The sequence below is a fragment of the Salvia hispanica genome, chromosome 4 (assembly GCF_029641045.1).
Source record: "Salvia hispanica isolate PSC_SH4W2 chromosome 4, Shi_PSC_v1, whole genome shotgun sequence".
Classification (NCBI taxonomy): domain Eukaryota; kingdom Viridiplantae; phylum Streptophyta; class Magnoliopsida; order Lamiales; family Lamiaceae; genus Salvia; species Salvia hispanica.
In genome coordinates, this window is record NC_142695.1 from 43749852 (window position 1) to 43772715 (window position 22864).

At 35.9% G+C, this 22864-nt stretch overlaps 4 protein-coding genes across 7 annotated transcripts; 2 read left to right on the forward strand and 2 right to left on the reverse strand.

Moving 5' to 3' along the window:
- Positions 1-9380: 9380 nt before the first annotated feature.
- LOC148929241 (heavy metal-associated isoprenylated plant protein 16-like) lies at positions 9381-10211 on the forward strand. Its single transcript, XM_089069641.1, has 3 exons — positions 9381-9521; positions 9618-9786; positions 9938-10211. The coding sequence occupies exons 1-3, from the start codon at positions 9516-9518 to the stop codon at positions 10069-10071; spliced, it is 309 nt and encodes a 102-aa protein (XP_088925767.1). The 5' UTR covers positions 9381-9515; the 3' UTR covers positions 10072-10211.
- A 752-nt stretch (positions 10212-10963) lies between these two features.
- On the forward strand, positions 10964-11807 carry LOC148929242 (uncharacterized). Its single transcript, XM_089056425.1, has 4 exons — positions 10964-11264; positions 11333-11369; positions 11442-11563; positions 11640-11807. Exons 1-4 carry the CDS (start codon positions 11022-11024, stop codon positions 11700-11702), a joined length of 465 nt encoding a protein of 154 aa, XP_088912551.1. The 5' UTR covers positions 10964-11021; the 3' UTR covers positions 11703-11807.
- Positions 11808-11888: 81 nt separating this feature from the next.
- On the reverse strand, positions 11889-18994 carry LOC125193447 (flowering time control protein FPA-like). Of its 4 annotated transcripts, XM_089056424.1 has the most exons (5): positions 18770-18992; positions 17943-18254; positions 13331-14538; positions 12716-12960; positions 12404-12590 (listed from the first exon to the last, which is right to left on the reverse strand). In XM_089056424.1, the coding sequence occupies exons 1-5, from the start codon at positions 18770-18772 to the stop codon at positions 12538-12540; spliced, it is 1821 nt and encodes a 606-aa protein (XP_088912550.1). In that variant the 5' UTR covers positions 18773-18992; the 3' UTR covers positions 12404-12537. The 4 variants fall into 4 exon arrangements, with proteins under 4 accessions (XP_088912547.1, XP_088912548.1, XP_088912549.1 ...); XM_089056421.1 differs by having other exon boundaries at positions 11889-12960; positions 18770-18991; XM_089056422.1 differs by lacking the exon at positions 18770-18992 and adding an exon at positions 16303-17843 and having other exon boundaries at positions 11889-12960; positions 17943-18079.
- Positions 18995-19327: 333 nt separating this feature from the next.
- LOC125193446 (ras-related protein RABB1c-like) lies at positions 19328-21394 on the reverse strand. The gene is made up of 6 exons (XM_048091235.2): positions 21140-21394; positions 20659-20798; positions 20400-20482; positions 19910-20114; positions 19741-19809; positions 19328-19618 (listed from the first exon to the last, which is right to left on the reverse strand). Exons 1-6 carry the CDS (start codon positions 21183-21185, stop codon positions 19526-19528), a joined length of 636 nt encoding a protein of 211 aa, XP_047947192.1. The 5' UTR covers positions 21186-21394; the 3' UTR covers positions 19328-19525.
- Positions 21395-22864: the final 1470 nt, after the last annotated feature.

Consider the following 22864-nt stretch of genomic DNA (forward strand, 5'->3'; position numbering starts at 1 on the left):
CCGAGTTAATAGGGTTTCACACCATCCTGCCACCTCCTTATCAACAGACTGGCTCAGCTCCGAATTGTGAAACTGTTCCTGCATTAATTCAGTCTCAAGATATTCCTGGACCAGGGGGTTAATGACATCGACAGAATGCAAATTCCCAACATCCAATGGTTTTTTCATGGCTTCATCGATGTTAAATGTATATTTTTCCCCATGATAATCCAGGCATATTGTTCCATCAAACACATCTATCATAGTCTTAGCGGTGCGTAAGAATGGTCTCCCTAATAGCACTCCGCTTGACTCAGCAGATTCATTATCACTCATTTTTATCACATGAAAATCAGCTCGGTACAGGAAATCATGCACTATCACTATCACGTTCTCCAACACACCTTCGGGTGAAATGCATGTTCTATCGGCTAACTGAATTACCATTTTCGTATCCACCAGACTCACTCCTATCAACTTCTTATATATCGAAAGTGGGTTATCGAAGCCCCTAGATCACACATAGCATGCTCAATTTTTATGTCACCCAGAGAAATAGGCAAAGTGAATATACATGGGTCTGTGCACTTTGATGGCATCCTCCTCTTCTGTATCACAGCCGACAAATTTTCTCCAATTACTATCTTCCCGTCGGGCTTGGTCTTTCCTACTATGAACTCTTTGATGAATTTACTGAATGTAGGCAGCTTCAAAGCTTGTAGGAAGGGCAGGTTGATCTCCAGCTTGCCGAAAATCTCCATGAAGTCTTTGGTGTCGTCCTTCTTCATTTTGGCTTCCCCACAATGAGGGAATGGCTTCGTACGCTTCAACGTCCCTGCCAGACCTGAGACGGATGACTCACCGACTTCTTTCTTTCCTTCCTCAATCTCCACTTCAGGCTCCGGGTCTAAGAAAAATGGATCGGCCATCCGAGGTAGTGGTTTCTCCCGATCCCCTTTTTGAGGATCATCTTCTACTCTGACCTTGCTTACCCTCTAGGTCAGGGGTCTTTCCTTCCTTGCTCACCAATAGAGGTGTATTCTCATCTTTTCTCATCACCGGACCTTCATAGCCCCGTCCTGACCTCAAAGTTATCTGACTAATATTTGCCCGGTCAGGTGGTTTCACTGAAGCTGGTATCCTTACTTCGTGTCCCCTCATCTCATTCAACGAAGTGGCCAATTGCGACATTTGTTTGGCCAACATATCCATAGCAGACTTATGCTATTGCTGAGCATCTTGTTTGCCTGCATATTGTTCTGCATGTGTTGTTGAGAGCTGACGAGGTCATGTACCATCTCATCCAGATTCCTCGGAGGCTTGTAGTTCGATTGATTTGAACTTGACCCCTGATTGTGGCTCGGTCCGCTTCCCTGATTTGGGCGATAATTACCCTGACCTCCTTGATTGTTGCTGAACTGGTTCCCTGACCCTTGATTTCGTTGGTGTGCACTGGAAATTCTGATTGTATCCGGTGGCGTTCCTCTGATGTGGCAGCACATAAGAGCTCCCTTGATTACTCTGGTTCATGTTGTTCCAATTGGACTGGTCCCCTTGATTGCGATAACTCCAACTATTCGATCCTTCCTGGTTTTTTCCGGACCAGTTTGAATTATGTTGGGGTCCGTCCTGACCACGGTTAGGCCAGTTCTGCTGGTTCTCTGCTGGACCTGGGTACTGTAGCTGGAGCTGTTAGTTTCCGTCTGCCCATCTAAAACAAGGGTTGTCTCTCCATGGTGCCTCCTTGATCTTCCATTGATTCCAGCTTGTATTCTGATTACTTTGATTCCAATTCTCCACTGCATTTACTTGGGCTTGGAACTCTCCATCGGGTGGTGGACCATAATAGAGCTGGAGTTAATTTTCCTCTGGGCCTGGCGGCTTTTCTTTCTCCTGCGAGGTCGGGGAATTCTTTTTCTCAATCGCACTAAGAAGTGTCTTCTCCAACCGTTCTATCCTGTCCCCAACTCCTTCTCCTTCTTGTTCCTTGATTGCGTTTGCTGAACCTCTCCTCATGATACGCGGGTGATCATAAGGCCCTCTTTAGAACCCTAATTTTAGAGCCCTAGAATTAATTATTGATGACGTGGAAGGTGTGAATTATTTGATGAGTGAATTTATTGCATGAGTTTCTTTGACCGGGAGGTTTGAAAAGTCAAATTGTTGATTTAATGATGTGGCATGTGATATATATATTAATTTATGAGATTATGTGGTAAATTAATTTTCTAAGGGTGAGTGAGAATATTAGAGAAAATTTCCACCTATTTTATTTTTTGTGATTTTCGAAAATCACATGTGTAGGAGGAAAGGAATTATTTTATTTTAGTTAACCTCTTATTTGATTTCTTTCCATACCTAGAATTTAATTATTCTACCAAATCTTTCCATACTTCAAAGAGATCTTGCCTTATCTTATTTTAGTTAATATTCAAAATCCATGCCTTATTTAATAGGCATAGGGACGCCTATTTCCATCCCAAGATGGGAGAATCCTTATTTTTATTTTGCTCCGTGATATTTTATTCTACTCCGTAAAATATACCAAAACAAAATCTTGGTCATCTTAGAAGCATAATTTTCGAAAACTAGGAGATTTGCCCTAGGATCTATTTTTGTTAATTCTTCTTCCCTACTTCACAATATTTATTTATTTAATTGTGGAGAATAAAATCTTACCAAATATTCTAAAGATCTCATTGGACTCTATAAATAAGAACCAAAACCCCAACCCTAGCCCCCATAATTTTCGAAACCCTCCCCCCTCACTCTCTCAAATTTTCTTCTTCCACACACCAATATTTTGTCATCCTTTGAGAAGAATTTAGAGTTTGAACGCCAAGATTCTTGAAGAACCAAGTCTCTACTTTGTTTCTACCGATCGTTTTTCTCTAAAAAGGTATTTTGTTTATGAGTTCTCCTTATTCTTCTTCTTCTTCTTCTTCTTCTTCTTCTTCTCTTTTTCTTCTTCTAACCGATTAATCGGTCTTCTTGAACCCTCATGCATCTTGGTTGAGTGAAAGTGGGATAAAAGGGATGTGGGAATATGTTCATGTGTGTGTGCGTGTGTGGCGTGTGTGTGTGTGTGTCGTGTATGTGTGTGTGTTGTTGTGTTGTGTAGTGTGTGTTTGATGGCTAAATATTCTTGTGTGATAAACATGATCTTGATTAATTAGTAATGATAAGATAAATCGATGGGAAAAGGAAAAAGGTATTGAGACATGCATGAGTAAGAGTAGTATTGAACCTAATTTGTGATATGTGCTTATGTGATTAAAAGGTGAAACTTTGGTTGCGAAGCCGGATAACGGAAAAGCGAAACTACTTGAAAACTAAGCAGTCAAGGTGGGCTTTACTCTAAAAACTCTCTTTTTATCTTGTCAAAAATATTGCTTGGTGTTATAAGGGTGGTTTAACTGTTATGTCATGCCTATGTTTGTTTAGATGTGATGTTGGATATGCTTATACGAATTCGGGTCTGAGTATGGGCCGCAAGCCCTACCAGGCTGTGTACACGAGGGGATCGAGAGCCGTCCTTGCTAGTCGGCCGGTCTCATGGGCAAAAAGTGTGGCCACACTTTCATCGCACTATGGAATGTTGTGATTGTTATTTTGATGAGAAAATGGGGGATTATTTTGACTGGCCAGTCTATGAAAATATATTTTGTGATACTCGTGATATTTCTCTTAACTGCTTAAAACTCGAGTTCACTTGGTAAGGGTGGCATAACTTATAAAATGTTTTGGCAATGAGCTCACTGAGTATTTCAAAATACTCAGCCCTGCATGTGTTTTCCTTATGTGCAGGTTGAACGATGACGAGCGGTGGCGGGTGTTGAGCATGATAACTAATTAATATGGATATGTTGAACTTCAAGCGTAGTTGTGTCTTCATACATAGCTATTCTTTCTCTTAGTCGCCTTCCGCTGAATCTTGATACACTTTAGAATTTCTTTTGGAATATTTGCATCTTGCCTTCGGTTTGATTTTTCTTGTGACTTTGTCTTGGATATTATGTCGTACTCTTAAGATATTTTGATCGTCATTTATGATAGCTTTCTTTTTCTTTTAAACTTCTAGGTTAAGTTATTGCTTTAAATACTCTGATAATTCTTTCAATTCTTTGGGTCAATACTTTTCAAATGAAACTCAAGCCTATGTTTACTTCTTTAGAGTCAGTTTGGGTAGCAGCCGCCGCATTTATTGTACCCTAGGAGGGCGGGCTGTTACAAAAACCCTCAACCCGCTTTAATTAAGAAAACTAGTACGTGGAAGTAGGGATCGAATCCACAGAGATGAATGCACAAGTAAACATGTTCAAATACTCGGGAACTATTTTTTTTGTTGGCTGCTGCCACGCAATTTTGGGGTTGAGCTTTAATTCCTAGACTTGATAATTGAAATATGCTACTCTAACCGCTAGATCTAGGCAGAAACATAAAAACATGCATATTAAACGAAATAGAGCGAGACAATTACTAGATCGAACGAACAATTTCCTAAATTAACCTAGACCTGGGAAAGCAACTAAATGTGGGGACCATTTTCTGAAAAGGTAGAGTACGATTGAAAAGCTGCAAAATAACTAACTAAAGGACTAACTAACAGCGACATCATCTTCTCCAACATTTATTATGAAATAACCAGTTAAAAACAGAGAAAGAACGAAGATCAAAGCAAAGTAGACGGAATTAAACCGACAGAAACGAAGAATAGATAAAACTAAAGCAGATCTACGGCTACTAGACGAGGTAAAACGAGAATACCGAACTTAAACAATCGAATGAAACAAAAACAAGCAGATCCAACCACGGGACGCTTAATCCACTCCGGATCCAAGCCATCCACAACAACCAAACATCATTTCCACCTCCGATCCTCACTAGTCTACGTAGATTCAACCGATTGACAACAGATTTCTTACAAACCAACTCCAAACTCAGATCAACCAACAATAATCAACAAATCAAACCCAAAACAACACGATAAGATAAACGAAACATAAACAGACATATTCATTGCAAAATACGAAATGTCAAACGATAGAAACAACACCAAAGCCGAGCCTCGAACAGCGAGGGCTCGGCGAGTACCAAAAATAGACAGAAAAATAAAAACAATTGTTTCTTCGCCTCCGTAGAGACGGTGTTGCACCCAAACTTCCGATGAAACGAGAACCCCCCTACGATTTCCCCCAAGTGTGTGAGTGTGTAGAAAAAAAACAGAAACTTAAGCTAGGAGCTGAGAAGGTGATCATCATGTTGATTGCGTGCTCCCTTTTTATAATGGATGGGGCTTCTAGACTGTTCTTGCAATGCCCATTTTGCCCTTCGATTCAATGCTCTTTTGTCTAGCGCTCTTCCTTGTTCAGCTTATTTCCCTTGTCGGCTTCCTCCACCAGGTGATCTCTGTCTTCTTCCTGGGGTTGGCAATTTTCTCTACACACCTGGTTCAAAAAGGTTTGTTAGACCTGGGAAATCACAGAATTTATTCCTTAACCAATGCATGAAATTAGCCTTATCAATGACCGTGGGAGAGCACCATCTCCACGGCACTTGGTGTTCAGATATGGCAGAAGTACAAAAAGGACTTAGACTGATCAGTCGAACTTTAGCTCACAAAGAATTTAGTAAGCTCGGGCCTTTTAAGAGAAAACTCTCGAGTGTTACTGTGATGGCATGACAACATTTTCAATTTTATGTATGTATATTTCGGCAATGTGTTCACTGAGTATTTTATACTCAGCCCTGCATATATTTCTAAATGTGCAGGTTGACAGTGACAGTGGAGAATACTGAGCAGAGTTTTGATTTTCTTTTTATTTTAAGAAGAGGCTCTCGGCGGTGCATGTCTCCATACATGTTGATTGTGTTCATTCTGCTGCATACTAAGATTCTAGATAGATAACATCGGCTGTCTTTCTATACTCTGATAATTATTTATTGAAATGTAAGATTTCCATTCAAATTCTAGTGATTAAGAGTTAATTTGAAGTTGTTTCCCTTTATTTCTAAATGAATATTCGATCATTATTATCCCTTTTCTTATTCCCCTTTTCTTATTCCCCACCCTAAGTCACGGTTTCCCGGCTTTGCTATCCTTAGCAAAGTGCGGTCATGACATATAAATTTATTATAATTACGTTTATAATGTCTCTTACAATCATAATTTTTGTCATTTTATTTGTAATGTACTATCCTTTTTGTTTTATTTATGAAAACGGTCATTTTTAATCATTAAACCATGACTTTTATGTTGGTTTTATTCGAAAATTTTGCTACTTTTATAAATGGGTGAGTGATCAATTTCTAATATGATATTAGGATGAGTCCAAATCAATGATAGAGTCCAATTTTAAAAAAGAAATTGTAATCACAAATTCCTGAGAATTTTTATAGAAAAACATTTGTGTTGTAAATTGAAATAATATATAGATTTTAAATTAATAAGTTTATAGGATGTGATTTTTTTATGTGAAGAAAAATGATAAAATTTTAAATGGAGGAAATAAAATTCAAAGTTAATTTTAACATGAAGCTTAGTGCATATAATTGCTCATATTACTTTTTTTGTATTTCTAGATACATGCTTTTGATTTATGCAAAACTATATCTTAATAAAAAAAACCGCATAACAAAATTACACGGAGGACTTAGGTCATTGTTAGTGTATATATTTTAGGTAAATTTTTTATAATGGACAACCTAAATTGAACTAAAATGACATCAAATCTAAATTTTTTATAATGACCTAAAACTGATTAATATTCACTTTTTGTATTTTTAGTCAATTATTGACCATTAGATTACCTAATCCCAAGAACAAGATTTGCATTTCTAAATTTAGATACATTCCCTCTACATTTATCTTTATCAAGCTATAAGTATATTTTACTGCAAACTACTCTTTTAGTAGGGATATTATATTTAGCCACTGAGTTTTAATCCTATCCTTGTGAGTTTTGTATTTTCTCGGCTCTATCACTCCTTGAAATTGAATATAGCAAATAATATTCATTGACTTCGTGTATATACAATATTAAAATCCTTACGTAATTAAGTTACGGCGGTTAAATCAATGTTATATGTATGTCAGTAATTAAATCATACGTCTATGCTTGTTGAACGTCAAACAATTTTGACGTTAGATTATATAATAATAAGTGTATTTCGAATAGCAGTGCAGTCCGACTATTAAGTAACCATTAATCTCTATAGCAGTCCAACAAGAAAAGACAATGAAAATCAGTTCTCCACACACAAGGTATATGGATGTACACCTAGCCTACGAGAATAAGAAGAGCATGTTTCCAAGATTCCACCGAGTTCATCCACTTTCAAATTGATTCACATCAAAACTAACAATATTAATTTGATTCTCGACTTTGGTCGTCATAACCTAGCTTGATTACTATGTATGATTATGAACAGAGGTATGATATTAATCCAAGTTTAAAACTTTGCTTAATATCTTCCTCAAGATATGTAGTAGAAAATGAGTTATTCTCTTGATACATAAATTTATTTAAGGGTCTCTTTGTCTGATAAAGATTGTGCTCCGTCAAAGTAATCTGATTTCTAATTATTAAATGTCGGACAAATGAAGAAAGTAAAATAAAATTCTTAATTATTAAATTTATGTGTTTGGTTTTATTGAAAGGAAATAAAGAAATTAATATTATTCTTAAAAATATGGAAGTTAAAATATCATGATTCTTTTTCTATTACTCAATCTAGGTATATTTCTCCCCAATTTGTCCAATCTCTCTATCGGTGTCTGTGAGTTCTCTTCCGATCTCTCACGCAGTCATGCTAAACCTTTTTTCTCAATTTTGTAGGCATCTTTTGGAGTCTCAATTAAACATATAATTTAAAAGCTTGTCATCTTTTCAGACACATGAAAATAAAATTATTGGAAGTCATATTCTCGTAAATTATTTTCTAGAAATTTGTTTTATCTCAGAACTTCACTTTCCTATCAAATAAATCGAGAGAAATTTAGGGATGAAATTCACAATTCTCTAATTCCAAATTATAAAAGGAACAATTAATCAAATTTTATAAATAAAAACATTTTAATAATTTACCTAGAAAAATTCAAGTTATAATTTAAAAATATTAAAGAAAAAGAAAGTAGAACAAGCAATCTATATTCTGAAATTTTTTTAGAGAGTGCATTAAATAAATCACTGTAGACAGAGAGAAACAAAAAAAGAATATTAAGCCAACCTGTAATTTCGATTTTGTACATAAATGTTTTATAGTAATACTTTTCAGCACTTCCATATTCAAATTTTGACTACTTCTACTACTTCGAAATTTACCTACAAAAATGCCAAAATGGATTAGTTCTCTTCCCCGCCGTGTGGTTTAGTCCGAATGATTTTAATTAGATTCAATGAAAGAAGTTATTTCGACCGTTGACGTCGATATTCACATTAAATTAAGTCAATCAGTCAATGAGAGCCATACTGTAACAATATTACAATTGTACCATCAATTTTAAAATAAATATATATTTTATCATATTTAGTAGTATATTACAATTTACAATTATAGAACAATTGTAACCACTTTTTTATCCTTCCTAAATTTCAATTATCGATATGATGGCTCTTAATTCAATGCAAATTTAATACTCCCTCCATTTCATGATAATAGAATCATTTTGTCATTTTCATATTTCTATAAAGTGGAGTCATTTTTCTTTTTAGTAAAAGTCAACACTTTTCTTCTCTAATTTTTTCCATTAAAGTCAAATTTAATACTACCGTAAAATGAAGGGAGTATCAAAAGTATAAAATTAAAAAAGAATTACAAAATTTGCACGATACTAGTAGTTCTCTTCTAATGAAATTTGTTGAAATTAAGAGGGAGGTGACTTATTTTTGTGTGTTTGTTATATACACTTATATATCAAGTTGATTTTGGTTCTTCATATTTCTACACAAGTTGTGAAAAATATGTGTTTGCATGATTATTTGGTCGCTTTCCTTGAGTGTGTTTTTACAAGTTTCCGATGACAGTATTGGCAATCGTTTTGAGGAGATAGAGACTAGTAAAATGTCATGAAGTAGTAGTGTAGCTAGTACTGATATTTTGAATTATGAAATGTGTGACTTAAAAATTGAAGAATATTTAATAAATAGTAGTATTCCCTTCCCTCATTCAAGATTTCCATCATAAAATGTGTGCTTTCTATATTTAGAAATAAATTTCTTTATCCTCATTAAAATATTTAATTACTTTTCTCTCTCTACTTGCAGTATTGATAACCCCTCCTAAAACTCCATGAGGGTTAAGAATGTTAGCATATTTATTGAGTGGGACTAATTTTATTTCTGGTATTTTATGGTTTATGCCCTGTTACGTCATTGACTGGACATCATAACCCAGTTTAGAAGTTAAAAATATGATGGAAATATCAAATATGCATGTTTGTGAAAGAAAAATCAGCATTTGGAAAAGTCTCTTTCGAATGCAATAAATACCTTGTTATTCCTTGAAACTTAATGCTCCAGCTCCCAAGAAAATAAATGACGGTATAGTTTACTTCATTTATTTAATCTTATATTCTTATCTGTGTTTAATTTGTAAAAAAAATCTTTATGAGTAGTATTTTTTTTGTGTAACAACAGAAGATTGTTATTAAGGTGTGTTTGGATGGGAGGAAGTGTCTGCCGAAGCCATTAAAGATTGTGATTTATATGTTGAAGCACATCTTTCCTTACGATATCATTTGGAAGAGACGCATTTCTACTGCTAAATTAAGGAAAAAGGCAATGGAGATTGCAGTAGTTTCCAAAGGTAATTGAATCAGTATTTACTATTTTTCCTCTGTTTTCTTCTCCTCATCATCTCAAGTTTACTCCAAGTTGATGCACTTTATCTATTTTCGTATATAGAATATCGTGATAAAATATGAAATCATGAATATATTTGTTTGATGAATTTGTAGGGGTTGAATCAGTGACGTTCGAGATTGACGAGAAAAATCAGTTGGTGGTCAATGGAAAAGATATCGATACCGTTAAACTCACCCGATCTTTAAGGCGAAATGTAGGCTTTGCCCATATTTTAAGTCTCGACTAATGTAATCTCACTTCCTTTGTTAGTCATTTTACAATTTTGAGATGTTCCATCGTAGTTAAGTCCTTTTTTGAATTTTGAGATATTCCACCATAATTGAGTTGTTTGTATATGATAATAATTAATACATTTTCTTTTTCATATTTTGTTATCTTTCTCTACTTTAATCTTTCTTACTTTGTTTCTATTTTTTTTCTCAAGTTTCAATACGAGATTATTAGAAATTTACATGGTAGAACTTAATTTCTATAATAATAATAATAATATCAGTGTGGGAATAAAATTTATTTTGTATGTCATGTCAAAATAACATTCTTTAAACTCCCTTCGTCCATGCAATATATGTCTCACTTTGACCCGGTATGAGTTTAAAAAATGTTAGTGGACGTGAGTCTACTTTTATATATTAGTAGTAATATAGTAATTAAATGTGGGTGAGAATGAGTCAGTAAAACGTGAGGTCCATTATAAAAAATGATAAAAATAAAATGGGACAATTAATATAAAATGGATTAAAATAAAAAATTGAGACACATAACGAAGGACGAACAGAGTATCACTTAGACTTCTCGTAAAAAAATGGACTTTACTTAATTTAATTGAACACGAAAGTTAAATCGAAATCCTTATATAGTTCTCCTAGTATTTTGAAAATACAAGACCTAAAAAAGTAGAAAAACTCAATTACTATTAACTCTCTTCTGATTATTTTAAAAATCACAAAACAACTTATTTCTAAAAATGTTTGCTTTATTGCCAACCAAAACTAAAAACTACTCAAAAAATAATGCTAATATACAAAAATACAATAAAGTATTATGGGACAGGTCCGGGCTTGAAACGAGTTACACATTACTCATATAAAAAGAAGTGATGAATAATGCATAAAAAGTAAGACTAAATATTATTCATATTTTGGCCACACATTTGTTGGATAACAAAAACAGGTAACAATGCCACTGAAACTTTTCCATAGCAGCCTCTTTCCCACAGCAAAACTTCCACCTTCATCACATCATCTTGCATCCAATCTCTTCTCCGCACCCACACTGTTGCAGTTGAAGAATCGAACCACAATGATCCATCTCAGAAACCCGAGGCGGAGGTTCCCTAGTGCTGCAATCTCAGCCTCATCAGCACCACTCGATTTAACAGAGGATAATATCGAGCAAGTTCTCATCGATGCTAAAACAGAGGCAAGTTCGTCTTCGCAACTCTCTCTCCCTGCATTTACCTCCCTCACACTTTTATTAATTTGTTGCAGCTGGGGCAGCTCTTTGACACTTCAGTTAACATAACAGGTGATACTACTTCTCAACTGTCACCATGAATTTTTCAATGTGTAGTAGTATCTGATAATGTGGATTGGATAGGAAAAGTGGAACTCGCGGAATTGGATGGACCGTATGTGAAGATCAGGCTCAGCGGCCGATTTTGGCACAAACGTTCCACAGTTTTGGCTAGGTTGGGGAATTACTTGAAGCAGAGAATACCTGTAAGTGCTGCTCGATCCACTTTGTGTCTGCTAATGTTTGTATATGATCCTAATGAGATCATTTCTGGGCTTCCAGGAAATATTGGAGGTGGATATAGAAGACGAGAAGCAGCTGGATGATAGCCCTGCAAACTTTTGACGCTGTTAGATTTATCATCAACTATCTCACATTTTTTGGAGTATCAACATTGATTGTTCATAACGAATCATTTCACTATTCAATTGTTACAAGTCTTACAACCAATGTACTGTACATTCCTAGCCTTGCAAGATTGCACACACTGAATGCAACTACAAACACAAACATGACGAAAGACATCAACGGTAGATAAAAATTGAGGTGTATAATCCAAATCCCGTCTGCTTAGCAAGAACACCAATACATCAACTTAAATACCCAAAGCCAATCTCAGGAATGAATGTGTAAGCACAGGTTCCTTTATCCATATTTTTCCACACAAATCTACTGTTACATAACAATCCATAAAAAGTACAAGAAGAGGACAAGAAGGCAAAACAGAAAGCCGGTTTTCGATTATCACTAAGAATGCAATAGCACAGCTCCACAAACGATTTCGATCTCTCAGGTACCTTTCCCTTGCTGGATTTGCTGAATAAGAGCTGCGGCGAGATGCAGCGTTGCTTCCAAACGTTTCTGCGGATCAGTGTCTGCATCATCTTGCCTGGCATTTTGAAGCTGCTGTTGCTGGTTTAACTGAGGCTCTCGTTGTGATGTAACTAAGTTTGGGGACTGCTGCAGCAACTGCCGCACTAGATCGTACTGTGGTGGTGGGAAATCGGTTGACATCTGATTATTAGGTAATCCATAATTAGGGGGCATTTGGGACTGGTAACCTGGTTGATTCATGTTTCCTCCTGATGGTTTATACTCTCCTGAACCCGATACGCCACTCAATTGTCTCTTTTGCCCGATGAGAGACGATGCCAGCTGAGAATCAACTGACCGCATATCGTTAATAAAAGGTGGTGGAGGCGGCAAGTGAGGCCCCGAAGGTGAGACTGAATTCTGATACACCGAGTCATTCAGGAACGAGTTAAATGGAGTTTCTCGGTTTTCGTTTGGAGGAAGGAATCCTTGGCTAGAACCAGGAGGATCTAACCTCAAGACAACACCAGAGATGCACACTTTACCTGGTACTTTCAAAACATTCTCAGAGAACTCTGAAGGAGGTACGAGAAATAAGGTGTTCCTTTCATCCAATTTTACAACTGCTGCCCACTGCTTCTCCACAAGATAGCTCGTGAATTCGTTGTAATATGAAATGTCAGGATCATTTGCTGGGGTGAAAAAGACAGCTGAAGCACTAGCCGCCTGATAGTAATGTTTCGCAAGCATGTCTAAGCTAGTCCTCGCTGTACAATCAAGAATTTCAGGCCTGCAAATTAAAAACCATTTCATGAGTAGTCTGGTAGCATAAGGTGAAAGATGTAACGAAAAGGGCAATATCCAAGTACAATTGATAAAATAGTAAAAGTCACATATCGTTTCAATAAATTCTCCGGAGCAGCCATACTCCTCTAGATTCTATTATGTTTCCAATGGAAAAAAATGTCCAAATGAGAAATATTGGATGTGCTTATTTATCTTTCTAGCATATCAAGTGTACTATCTGATAAGCGGAGTGCTCAACAGATTCCCGATAAATGTCTGCAGCAATTTCTGCCAATATAAAACCTTGAAAGCTTCTGGGAAACCGATAAGCATGATACCTGTTTAGAAAAGGATTGTGATAGGCTACTACTTACAGGACAATGTCCGGTGGTTTACCAACAGGGAAGCAGCGAGCACGACAAACAGTTGTTCCACCCTTAGCTATCATACCCTTCCACCTCCACACTTCTTTTGAGGAAGATTCACGAGAATCAGGAGTCAATTTTCTCATATCAAGGGGAGGCATCATCGGCAAAGGAGCAACCTGAAAATCATCATATGGTGGATTCTGATTATCACCTCGGCCAGTGTTCATCAAACGCTCAGAAATTGGTCTACCACCTGAATGTCTGGATCTGTCATTGATATCAAGGAGACCAGACTGAGAAATATTACGAGAGGGCATTCGTTTCGATTTCTCTAGATCAGACAGTGGATATTCTGGCAACTCATTATCAGTAGGAAATGTGTTGGTCTTCAGTTTTTTTACCCCATGCAAGAGAGATACATCTTCGGGCAAATCCCACGGATCATCATAGATAGGACCTTGATGAGGATAACCTTCAGGAGAGAATTCACGAATATGTGCTCTCATGTTCCTTGGATGGCTATGGGGATGATCATAAATATCTGTGGATATCCCAAGCTCAGACCCTTTCCTGGGGAATCTCCTCCGTTGATGGATATTATTCCTCCCGGACCAAGAATCAGTATGCCTCATGTTACGATCACCATAATCCAGATGTGGCTCATTAGGAGATCTGATGCTGTGATCACCAGACATATGACCATAGTCCCTATCAGAACGAAAGTCATCAAGATATTCAGTGCGTCCATGTTTTCCAATGTGTGGTGAAGCAGGAGCATTTGAGCTCCTCTCTCTGTTTGATGGCCCAATGTCATTCTTTGCAAAACAAATATTTACACGGGGATTTCCAAGTAATTTCCCCTGTAGTGTTTCTTTAGCATTGCGGGCTGCCATCACATCTCTAAAACGAACAAATGCATAAGTGCGACCTGGAAATGCAGTTATCTTCTCAATGTCACCAAATGGTGAAAAGGCCTTTCTCAAAACAAATTCATCTACTTTCAGCTGGGCAGGAAATCCAATCCACAAGACCTCACTTGGTTCTGCATTAATGTCACTCTTGGATTTTCTGTGATGTGATAACTCGGGACTAGAGTAACGCATTCTTGAGTCCCTCGAGGAAAAGGGAGACCCTCGTCCCCTGGAATATGGATTATCCCTCAGTTCGCGCTCAGAGTAATAATCTGCATCACGTGGTGGAACTAATGATTTTTCCTGCAAATTTGAACTCCATTACTACTATTGAATTACATACTTGAAAAGTCAAAGCTTCTTCCACAACCACTAATCTATAATTAAATTGTTCAAAATCCATCCATCTAACTTCTCTCTCTCTCTCCCTCTCTCTCTCTCTCTCTCTTCACATTATATACACTTGAGGGGAGGAAATTGAGCAAGTACTGAAAAGAAAAATCCGCCATCTTATTATCCGTATCATTTTTGCACCATAGAAGCAGTGCCCGAATTCTAAGAAAGAAATTTCACTGTGGCATAAAAACTGAAAAAAGAAGAGCCATGATAGCTCGACTCCTCTTCAAAACCAAAAAAGGATAATAAATCAAAAGATTCAAAATGTTGAGAAACACAAAATACAGGACAAAGTCAATTCAGTTATGTGAACAAACAGAGAATTTCACATTGTTTCACCATAAAAGCAACATATTAGCCTTCAACCAGCAGTTTGATATTGAGTTTTGCAACCACAAGAAACTGAACATGTAATTACCAATGCAATGTTCAGTAACTAGATGGTATACAAGCTGAAAGAAAGGAAAAATTTCTCAAAAGATAAAATGGATACACTCAATATATACATACATGTCTATGCATGAGTGAGAGTGAGACTGAGACTGAGACTGAGAGTGAGAGTGAGGTTATCTGCTAAGGGTACCAAGAAAAAATTCTGCATATAGCATCTAAACAGGGAGATGCATCCAGCAAAAATCTCAAGTGAACAGAAAGTTTGAACCAGAAATGTGCAAAGATCTCCAACTTCTGAGATCTGCAAAAGGGAACAAAGGAATTCATTGGTGGGTCACCAATGGCACTCCCTTAACACCAGCATTCAGAATACTCGCCAATCGCCAGAGAACACTACCTAACCCTACAATTTTCTTCTTCTTACTACCAAAGTTCACAGTCCTTAAAACTTCATATCTTTAAATACTTTCTCACATCACCATGATATTTAGAGTTCCATGAGTTGCACCTCTTTAGCACACCTAGGCTAAGCAAGACTCTAAGGGGCCACGAAAACCAAGGGACTCCTCCTGAGTCCTAACATTTATTACATAACATGGAAATGAGTGCAGATCTAGCCTACACATCAGTCCCTGAGTTTAGACTGGATGATCCCATTATATACAGTTATAATGGTCCTATGAAAGATATGAAAGTCCTAAGTGTGCTTCGGAAAGTTTTGTGGAGGAGCATCTCAAAGGTATACTTGTGTTCTGCAGGGTTGATTGTCTTTCATCTGCTTAATCAAGGTTTTTTTTATAAAAATGGCTCGCTGCAGCTATTACATAACTAAGAACTACATGCCAATGAAGCAACCAACTTCACCTGTATCTTTATAGCAGAATATTAATGCTGAGAAGATATTTCAAAGAGTGCTTTATCTATATTGTCAAACAAAGGTATTAAAAACATATAAAAGTCACAAATCAATTGAATTCAGGGGAAGAAACTATCTACACATGACACAGAAATCAGAAAAGGCAATTACCATATAGCCTTCTGCTTATTACCTACAACTTAGAGAATCACACAACTACTTTATGCATTCATTTTGCCTGAAAAGCATGTCACTGAACCAAATCCTGAAAGCTAGGAGTTGGAATAATTACTAGGAAAAGTTTATCAGTGGCCTTTTATTACTTATAGCAAAGTCAGAGCAAGAAACAGATACAGAGGTTTATGGTTCATTCGATTCAAGAGAACATTTAACTTTTTCATTCATTGACCTCACATGCTTACTTTAGCTATATGTGATTTTCTCTCTTTATGTTGGAGTCTAGATGTGCTGGATATGGGGCATGCATTTGAAGGTGAGTTGTAGATACAGTGTTTCATTGAAATATCAGCTCTTTAAACCCCATCCTGAAGTCTTGGTACCTATCACACATACGACACTAATGCTGTATACCGAGTATAGGCAACTAGGTGACAGTTTACACCTTCACGTTTCATTGGATGAGATTTCACCAGACATTTGGACTCTTCCATGGATAAATGTAGCTCAGCACACTGGACCATGAATAATATGACCTTCTTCTCCCAAAAAATATAATATCATAAAGATATGCGTATCATGAGCCAAAATGTCTTTTAGCGCTATAAGATGAATGGCTTAGAATTATATCGTCGGAGACATACAGACAGTTTTCTCCATCTTCATTGTTTTCCACCTTTGGAGAAAAATGATTTGTGCTTCTAATGAAATCACTAGCTGACAGGTACAAGCTGTGAGAAACATATAATGATATGCGTGGTGTTTGATGCAATGGAGTTACAATGGCCTTTTTGCAAAATACACGACTGGATATAACTTGCAGTGTTTGGTCAGAAATAACAGTGCTGAACAATAAGTTCAATAGATTAATATGCATTTGTGAGGGTCTAAAGTTGCATATTAGCATTGTGTCGATATGAGCACTGTCCTGCTTGATTTGAACAACGAAGTAGAAACCCATAGAAGGTTCCTTGTAGTAAGTGCATAGTTAGCTGTGTACATCCACCATGGTGTAAAATGTTCCTTGTGCAGCAAAGCTTTGAGATACTAAGACCACAAACGAGACATATTATGGTTCAAGGACAGGAACTACAAATTCAGTCACCCTACACCGTTCAACTAGTTTTAACTTTTCGAACATGTCTGGAGATATGTGCCTTGGAGGAGGCCTGCTGATAAATGCTAACTCTATTCATGTGCAATTCAAGTTCACAGCAATTAGCAAGAATATGAAGTCTGGTTTTTCTGGCGACTGGCTGCCCATATGTAAGAACTAAGAAGTAACTCAACTACTTGGCAAGCAATGGATATGTTCAATAGTTTAGCCTTATTTTGCTTGCATAACTTTTTTCATCTAATGCAAATATTTACTAAAGAGGACTTCCAGTCAGTCTTGTTAAGAGCGCAGGGCACACAAGAATGGCACAAAGCATCCATGTTTTGATGGAAAGATCCATGTGTAAAGAGGGAAGCATTGGTTCAGCACCTTGGAGTAATTGCACTTGATGTAAGATATTGTGCGAGCGAGCAAAACTCATGCTAATAATTGGAAAGCATTGAGTGGAACAAAGTGAGGATAAGAATCTCAGTCATTAACAAGTAGACTACATAAGTATAATTGTCTACTTTTTGTTCCTTCTCATTTTGGAATGCCAGCTGAGGAGAGTGAAAACCTTTAAATAGTAACTGATGTGCACGAATGAGATGGAACTGATTGTGCAATGATTCGAGTCTCCATGTGAGCATTTTTGAATCTTCTGCAGTGCAGTAGCCCTAACTTGGATAACTATAGATTCCATAGAACAGGGCAAGTAATATACTTTAACATAGGAAAGGCATCAATACAGAACGAGAAGAAAAAAAGACAAAGATTGACAGAACTAACCGCCTTGGCATACTCAAGCCTAAGTGGATTGCCTTCGATATCAAAACCTTGAAGCTCTTTAAATGCATCATAGGCATCTTCTTTACTTATATAATTAATAAAAGCATAGCTCCGGCCTGGTTGGACTGCAATGCTCTCAAGCTCTCCAAAGTGTAAAAAGAGATGAGCTACATCACTTTCAGTTAAGTTATGAGGAAGATTTCCAACCCAGAGGTGCCTTGATGGCGGATTACTTTCTCGACGATGGTAGGATCTATCTTCTGATCTTGAAGGGTAATCCCTTCGAGGTCTGCCTCTTACTTCTCTGAAGCTCTATATAGCAAAAAAAAAATTTCTACATAAATCAACCTAAATGATGCCCACATAGTTTCTAAATGAACACACCATTAAAATATTAGACCATATAATAAGTCAAAAAGAGGGATAATTCTGCAAATTAGACTCCATCAATGCCAGAAATGAATAACACAAAACAGAGTCAGGAAATACACTAATAACAGCAATTTAATTTCCATTAGATAAATATATGGCAGCGCAAAGTACAACCAGAGTGGTAAATAATAAACCTAAAGAATTAATGAGGCAGTGCATATTAAAACCGAAATCTTATGAAGATGATGTGAATACATGGCTACATTGCAGATTTCATATTAAACCTGGACTGAACACCTAACTCTCCTTTGGTATACAAACCAGAAAATTCCTGAAATCAAGCCAATTCTTATTCCACACTAATGCACATTGAAGAAATCATTTTAAAATCAAATTCGATAGACACGTATGGTTTATAAAAATAAACAAAATGAAAGAGAAAATTAAGAGCTGACCATTATTCTTTTGGTACACAAAATTCAGTCGGAGAGAAATGTAAAAGTCCGGCAGAAGCTCGCCTGTAACAATGATGACGCAAGCATGACGAGAATTAGGCTTGATGTGTGCGATAGAATGAGGAGAGGAGAAGGATGAGTGGTGGATATATTAAATTTAGTTGAGCATAATTTTAGGGATTTCATCTTTATGGCCCAGAATTTCATTGTTTGCTTATCAATCAGGGCCTGATTGAAATTTTCGGCGCTAGCAAGCACATTATAACGTTATAAAAAGGAAACTGATTAGCCCAACTCATTTACATTTGATTAGTTTTGTCCTCACAAAGAGAATCAAAATATTGAACTATCTAAGCGGTGGTTTAGGATTTTAATTCTTAATTTACATGAATTATTTGTGTTATTAGCATGAATTAACATGGAAGTAATTAATCCTATAATCATCTAAATTGATCAAAAATTTATTTAACGAATCCCAACAATCCCCTAAACATGAAACACCTATTTGAAATTCGATTTTTCATCACCATGGACCTTGTTCATATACGTATAGTAATAATGTAAACTAGTTCAACCATAAAAAAAACATATACATAAAAGTTTGATGAGGAATGTCCTTTGTTTTCACATCAACCAACTTTAGAATGTGGATCAACATTGTAGTAAGTACATTGTTGATAATATATGTGAGACCTATTTGAAACATAAGAAAATAAAGATTAACACTCGTCATTTTCATACTTTCTCCACAAAGTTTCAACCGCAGCAAACTCCAGCTTGAGAAGCACCTCCATCTCTTCCAGCTGAAGTTCCTTGGTTTCCTCCATATCCGATTTTGATCCCATTCGACTGCGAAAACAAGACACAAACTAAAATGAATATGGCAAATATCTCTAGACCATTCTTGACAAAACAAGTTATAAGGCCATCATTATCATCAATTTGCCATATTAGAAAATTCTTGCACGCACCTCATTCGCCGCATCAAAAACGCCATCCTGAATCTTCTTATAGATTGTTGATGCAGTCTGCACAAAGGCCTGAGGAAAAGAGTCACAAGAAACATGAAATATTATGTACATTATAACATATAGTAGCTCATTATATGAAGGACTTGAACTTGATGAGTACTGGTTTTACCTCTTCGACATTCTGAGCTGTTTTAGCAGATGCCTCCATGAATACCAAGCCATTCTCCTTTGCAAACTGCTCACCTTCTTCAGTGCTAACGGCCCTTCTGTGAGCTAGATCACACTTGTTTCCTATCAACATTATCGTCATGTTCATGCTCGCGTGTTGCCTTGCATCCTCCAACCAGCTGGCAAGGTGGTTGAAAGTTTCCCTCCTAGAAGTGATGAAATCGAATTCAATCAGTTGGTACAACACGATTCAATGGAGCCCCTTTTATATCGAAATCGGGTTTCATTGGTGAAGTTGAAACATATGTTATTGTTACAAAGGCTAAATTTATATGTTTGGAGTTAAATTGTACGAAAACATTCTCATTATGAAAGAAAAAAATGGTGGGAGAGAAGTAACCATCTGCATCTGAATTTTTAGTCCATAATTTAATTACACCATTGAATTAAAGCTAATGTATCTAATTTCCGTGTATTCAAAAAAATAACACCTTGTGATGTCGTAGACTAGCAGGGCTCCAGCAGCACCTCTGTAGTAAGACCTCGTAATCGACCTAAACGATTCTTGACCAGCCTGGCATGATCATTATGAAATAAGGATCATAAGAAACGAAGATACCAACTAACCATAGCTATTTTGTACATAAGAAAAATGACAAAGGAACATCTTAGTTCACAAGTTGGCACCAAAAATGTTGTTCATAACATTGCATTATAAGAAAACCAATGTCTATATATCATATGACAAACCGTATCCCAAATTTGTAGCTTGATCGGTTTGCTCTCAATGGTAATCATTCTAGCTCCAAATTCGACACCAATAGTCAAGTCGTGCACTGGCTGGAAGCGCTTGTCCGTGAACTGCAGAAGCAGGCATGATTTTCCAACACCTGAAGAAATGATACAAAAACTTCATCCATCCATCATCACATACAAATTTTACCATGACATAGTTCGTTCTTAATGTGCATAATAATGTTACAGATCTATATGGCAGAGATACAAAATCAGATTGCAAGACTATGAAGGCAATTTCTGAATCATATTTTCACAGTTTCTCACTGCAAAAACTACAACTAAAGCTTTAATTGAGTTAAAAATAAATCATTTACACAGTCGAAATATTACAGATCATAAGACAATGCCAAAATAATAAATCAATATCATAATCTAATCGAAAAAAGTATTTAATAAACCTAAACAAACGCGAGAAAGGAAAAAAGGATATTACCGGTATCACCGATGATAATGTACTTGAAGAGGTAAGCATACGACATTGAATTGCTAGATTAAACACACAATGTGTTTTGTCCAAACGAAAGCAAATCAAATAATGAGGAGATTTTATTGATATTCAAAGACATATAGTGGCAATATTTATCCTTCGCCTTTCAAGAGGAAACAGATAAAAGGGCTCTTGAATCTTGATTTGTTTGAACATGGGAAAATTCCTATAATGTTTTCTTACAATGTGTCGATGTTGCTTAACATGGAGAAATTCCTCTGTGATAAGTAACGAAAAATACATTTATGAATTAATTTTTTTTTTAAAGTAAAAAAGTAATTACTTTGTTGCACATACTGATGTGTTAGTTTTACGGTGTATATTCACCTCCCTTTTTAGTAATTCTATTCATAGCTAGCCTCCAATTTACTAGGTAATCTCCAAATACAAATAATAAATGAATAGTGAAAATCTACGAAAGGAAAAACATTTTAAATAATCCCCAATAACCTATAGCACAATAAAACTTTACAATAACAGCCATTTTTTTTAGTTCATCTATTTGAAAATCTTAACATAACAAATATACGAATAAATCAATTTTATGATTTCCATCATGCAGTTCGTTCAATTTTAAGGATCTAATTCAGATTATTATTGCCATGGCTTTTGTATTTAAGCATCTAATTCACATGATTATTGCACGTGACAATCATACACATTAAAAAGGCATGTACACAGAAGAAAATGAAATGAGCTGAGGCAAGAAAGACAATTAACATTGAACTTATACTGAGATCGCGACATTTTAATTGTCATATGGAATAATAAATTGAATCAAACATACACTACACGAAAAAAGTAAATTTACCATTTATATTAAAACAAATTAAAGTTTACTAACGAATAATACCATAATTTAGTAATATCTTATTAATTTAGGATATTTCACTTTTGCATTACAAAAAGAATGTTCACTTATCTTCTTTGATTGTCATTTATGGGCTACCAATACCAATAGTTCATATTTTACTTAGTTGGAAGGTTATAAATACTTTTATTAGGCTCATTAATGCAAAATCAATAGATGCGTGGGCCTGGTACCTTATTTGCTAAGTTGAAAGTCTGTAGATAATGAATGACCTTATTATTCATTGACGTTTATTCAAGTTGTTTTTAATAGGAGTTTTAATTATTTTTTTGTTTTGATAGCTCATGAATTGTTATTGTCATTATGAGTGTATAAATTACGTAAAAGTTAAAGGTTGATTTATTTATTTATCATCCCCTTTAAATATTGATTTTTTTAATTTAAAAGTTGTTTGACTCCACCCCTGGCATGTACCCCATAAAAATTGTTGAATGTTTCTTTATTCGTAAATAGTTGTGCTTAGATCATCTAGATCTCACAACAGCAAAACATATTTTTAGAAGTAGGCTTTAAATTGAAAGGATAATAAAAAATAAAATGAGACCTCTTGTAGATTTTGACACAAAAAATGATTTCACATAAAAGAGTTTGACCCCTAATAAATAAAAGGTAATAATAGTATTAGAGAAAGGGAAGGGCAACCCCACTTCCACGTGCAAACATCCATAATGGAGTTGAAAGCCCTCTCTCCTTTCTTCTTTATGCATTGTTTGTATTCTTGCACGCACGCATGCAACTTTCCTATTTCCTAAATCATATTCCTTCGTTCCATAAAAATAGAAACTTAATAAACAATAAAT

Coding starts and splice junctions, on each gene's coding strand:
- LOC148929241 (XM_089069641.1), top strand. Junction 9,787..9,937: donor GATTGCAGTAGTTTCCAAAG/GTAATTGAATCA, acceptor ATGAATTTGTAG/GGGTTGAATCAGTGACGTTC.
- LOC148929242 (XM_089056425.1), top strand. CDS start 11,022: ATGCCACTGAAACTTTTCCATAGCAGCCTCTTTCCCACAGCAAAACTT. Junction 11,370..11,441: donor CACTTCAGTTAACATAACAG/GTGATACTACTT, acceptor TGGATTGGATAG/GAAAAGTGGAACTCGCGGAA. Junction 11,564..11,639: donor ACTTGAAGCAGAGAATACCT/GTAAGTGCTGCT, acceptor CTGGGCTTCCAG/GAAATATTGGAGGTGGATAT.
- LOC125193447 (XM_089056421.1), bottom strand. Junction 14,539..17,942: donor GGCTTGAGTATGCCAAGGCG/GTTAGTTCTGTC, acceptor TCAAATTTGCAG/GAAAAATCATTAGTTCCACC. Junction 12,961..13,330: donor AAACCACCGGACATTGTCCT/GTAAGTAGTAGC, acceptor TTTAATTTGCAG/GCCTGAAATTCTTGATTGTA.
- LOC125193446 (XM_048091235.2), bottom strand. CDS start 21,185: ATGTCGTATGCTTACCTCTTCAAGTACATTATCATCGGTGATACCG. Junction 20,483..20,658: donor AGCTACAAATTTGGGATACG/GTTTGTCATATG, acceptor TGATCATGCCAG/GCTGGTCAAGAATCGTTTAG. Junction 19,619..19,740: donor TTTTTGATGCGGCGAATGAG/GTGCGTGCAAGA, acceptor TTGTTTTCGCAG/TCGAATGGGATCAAAATCGG.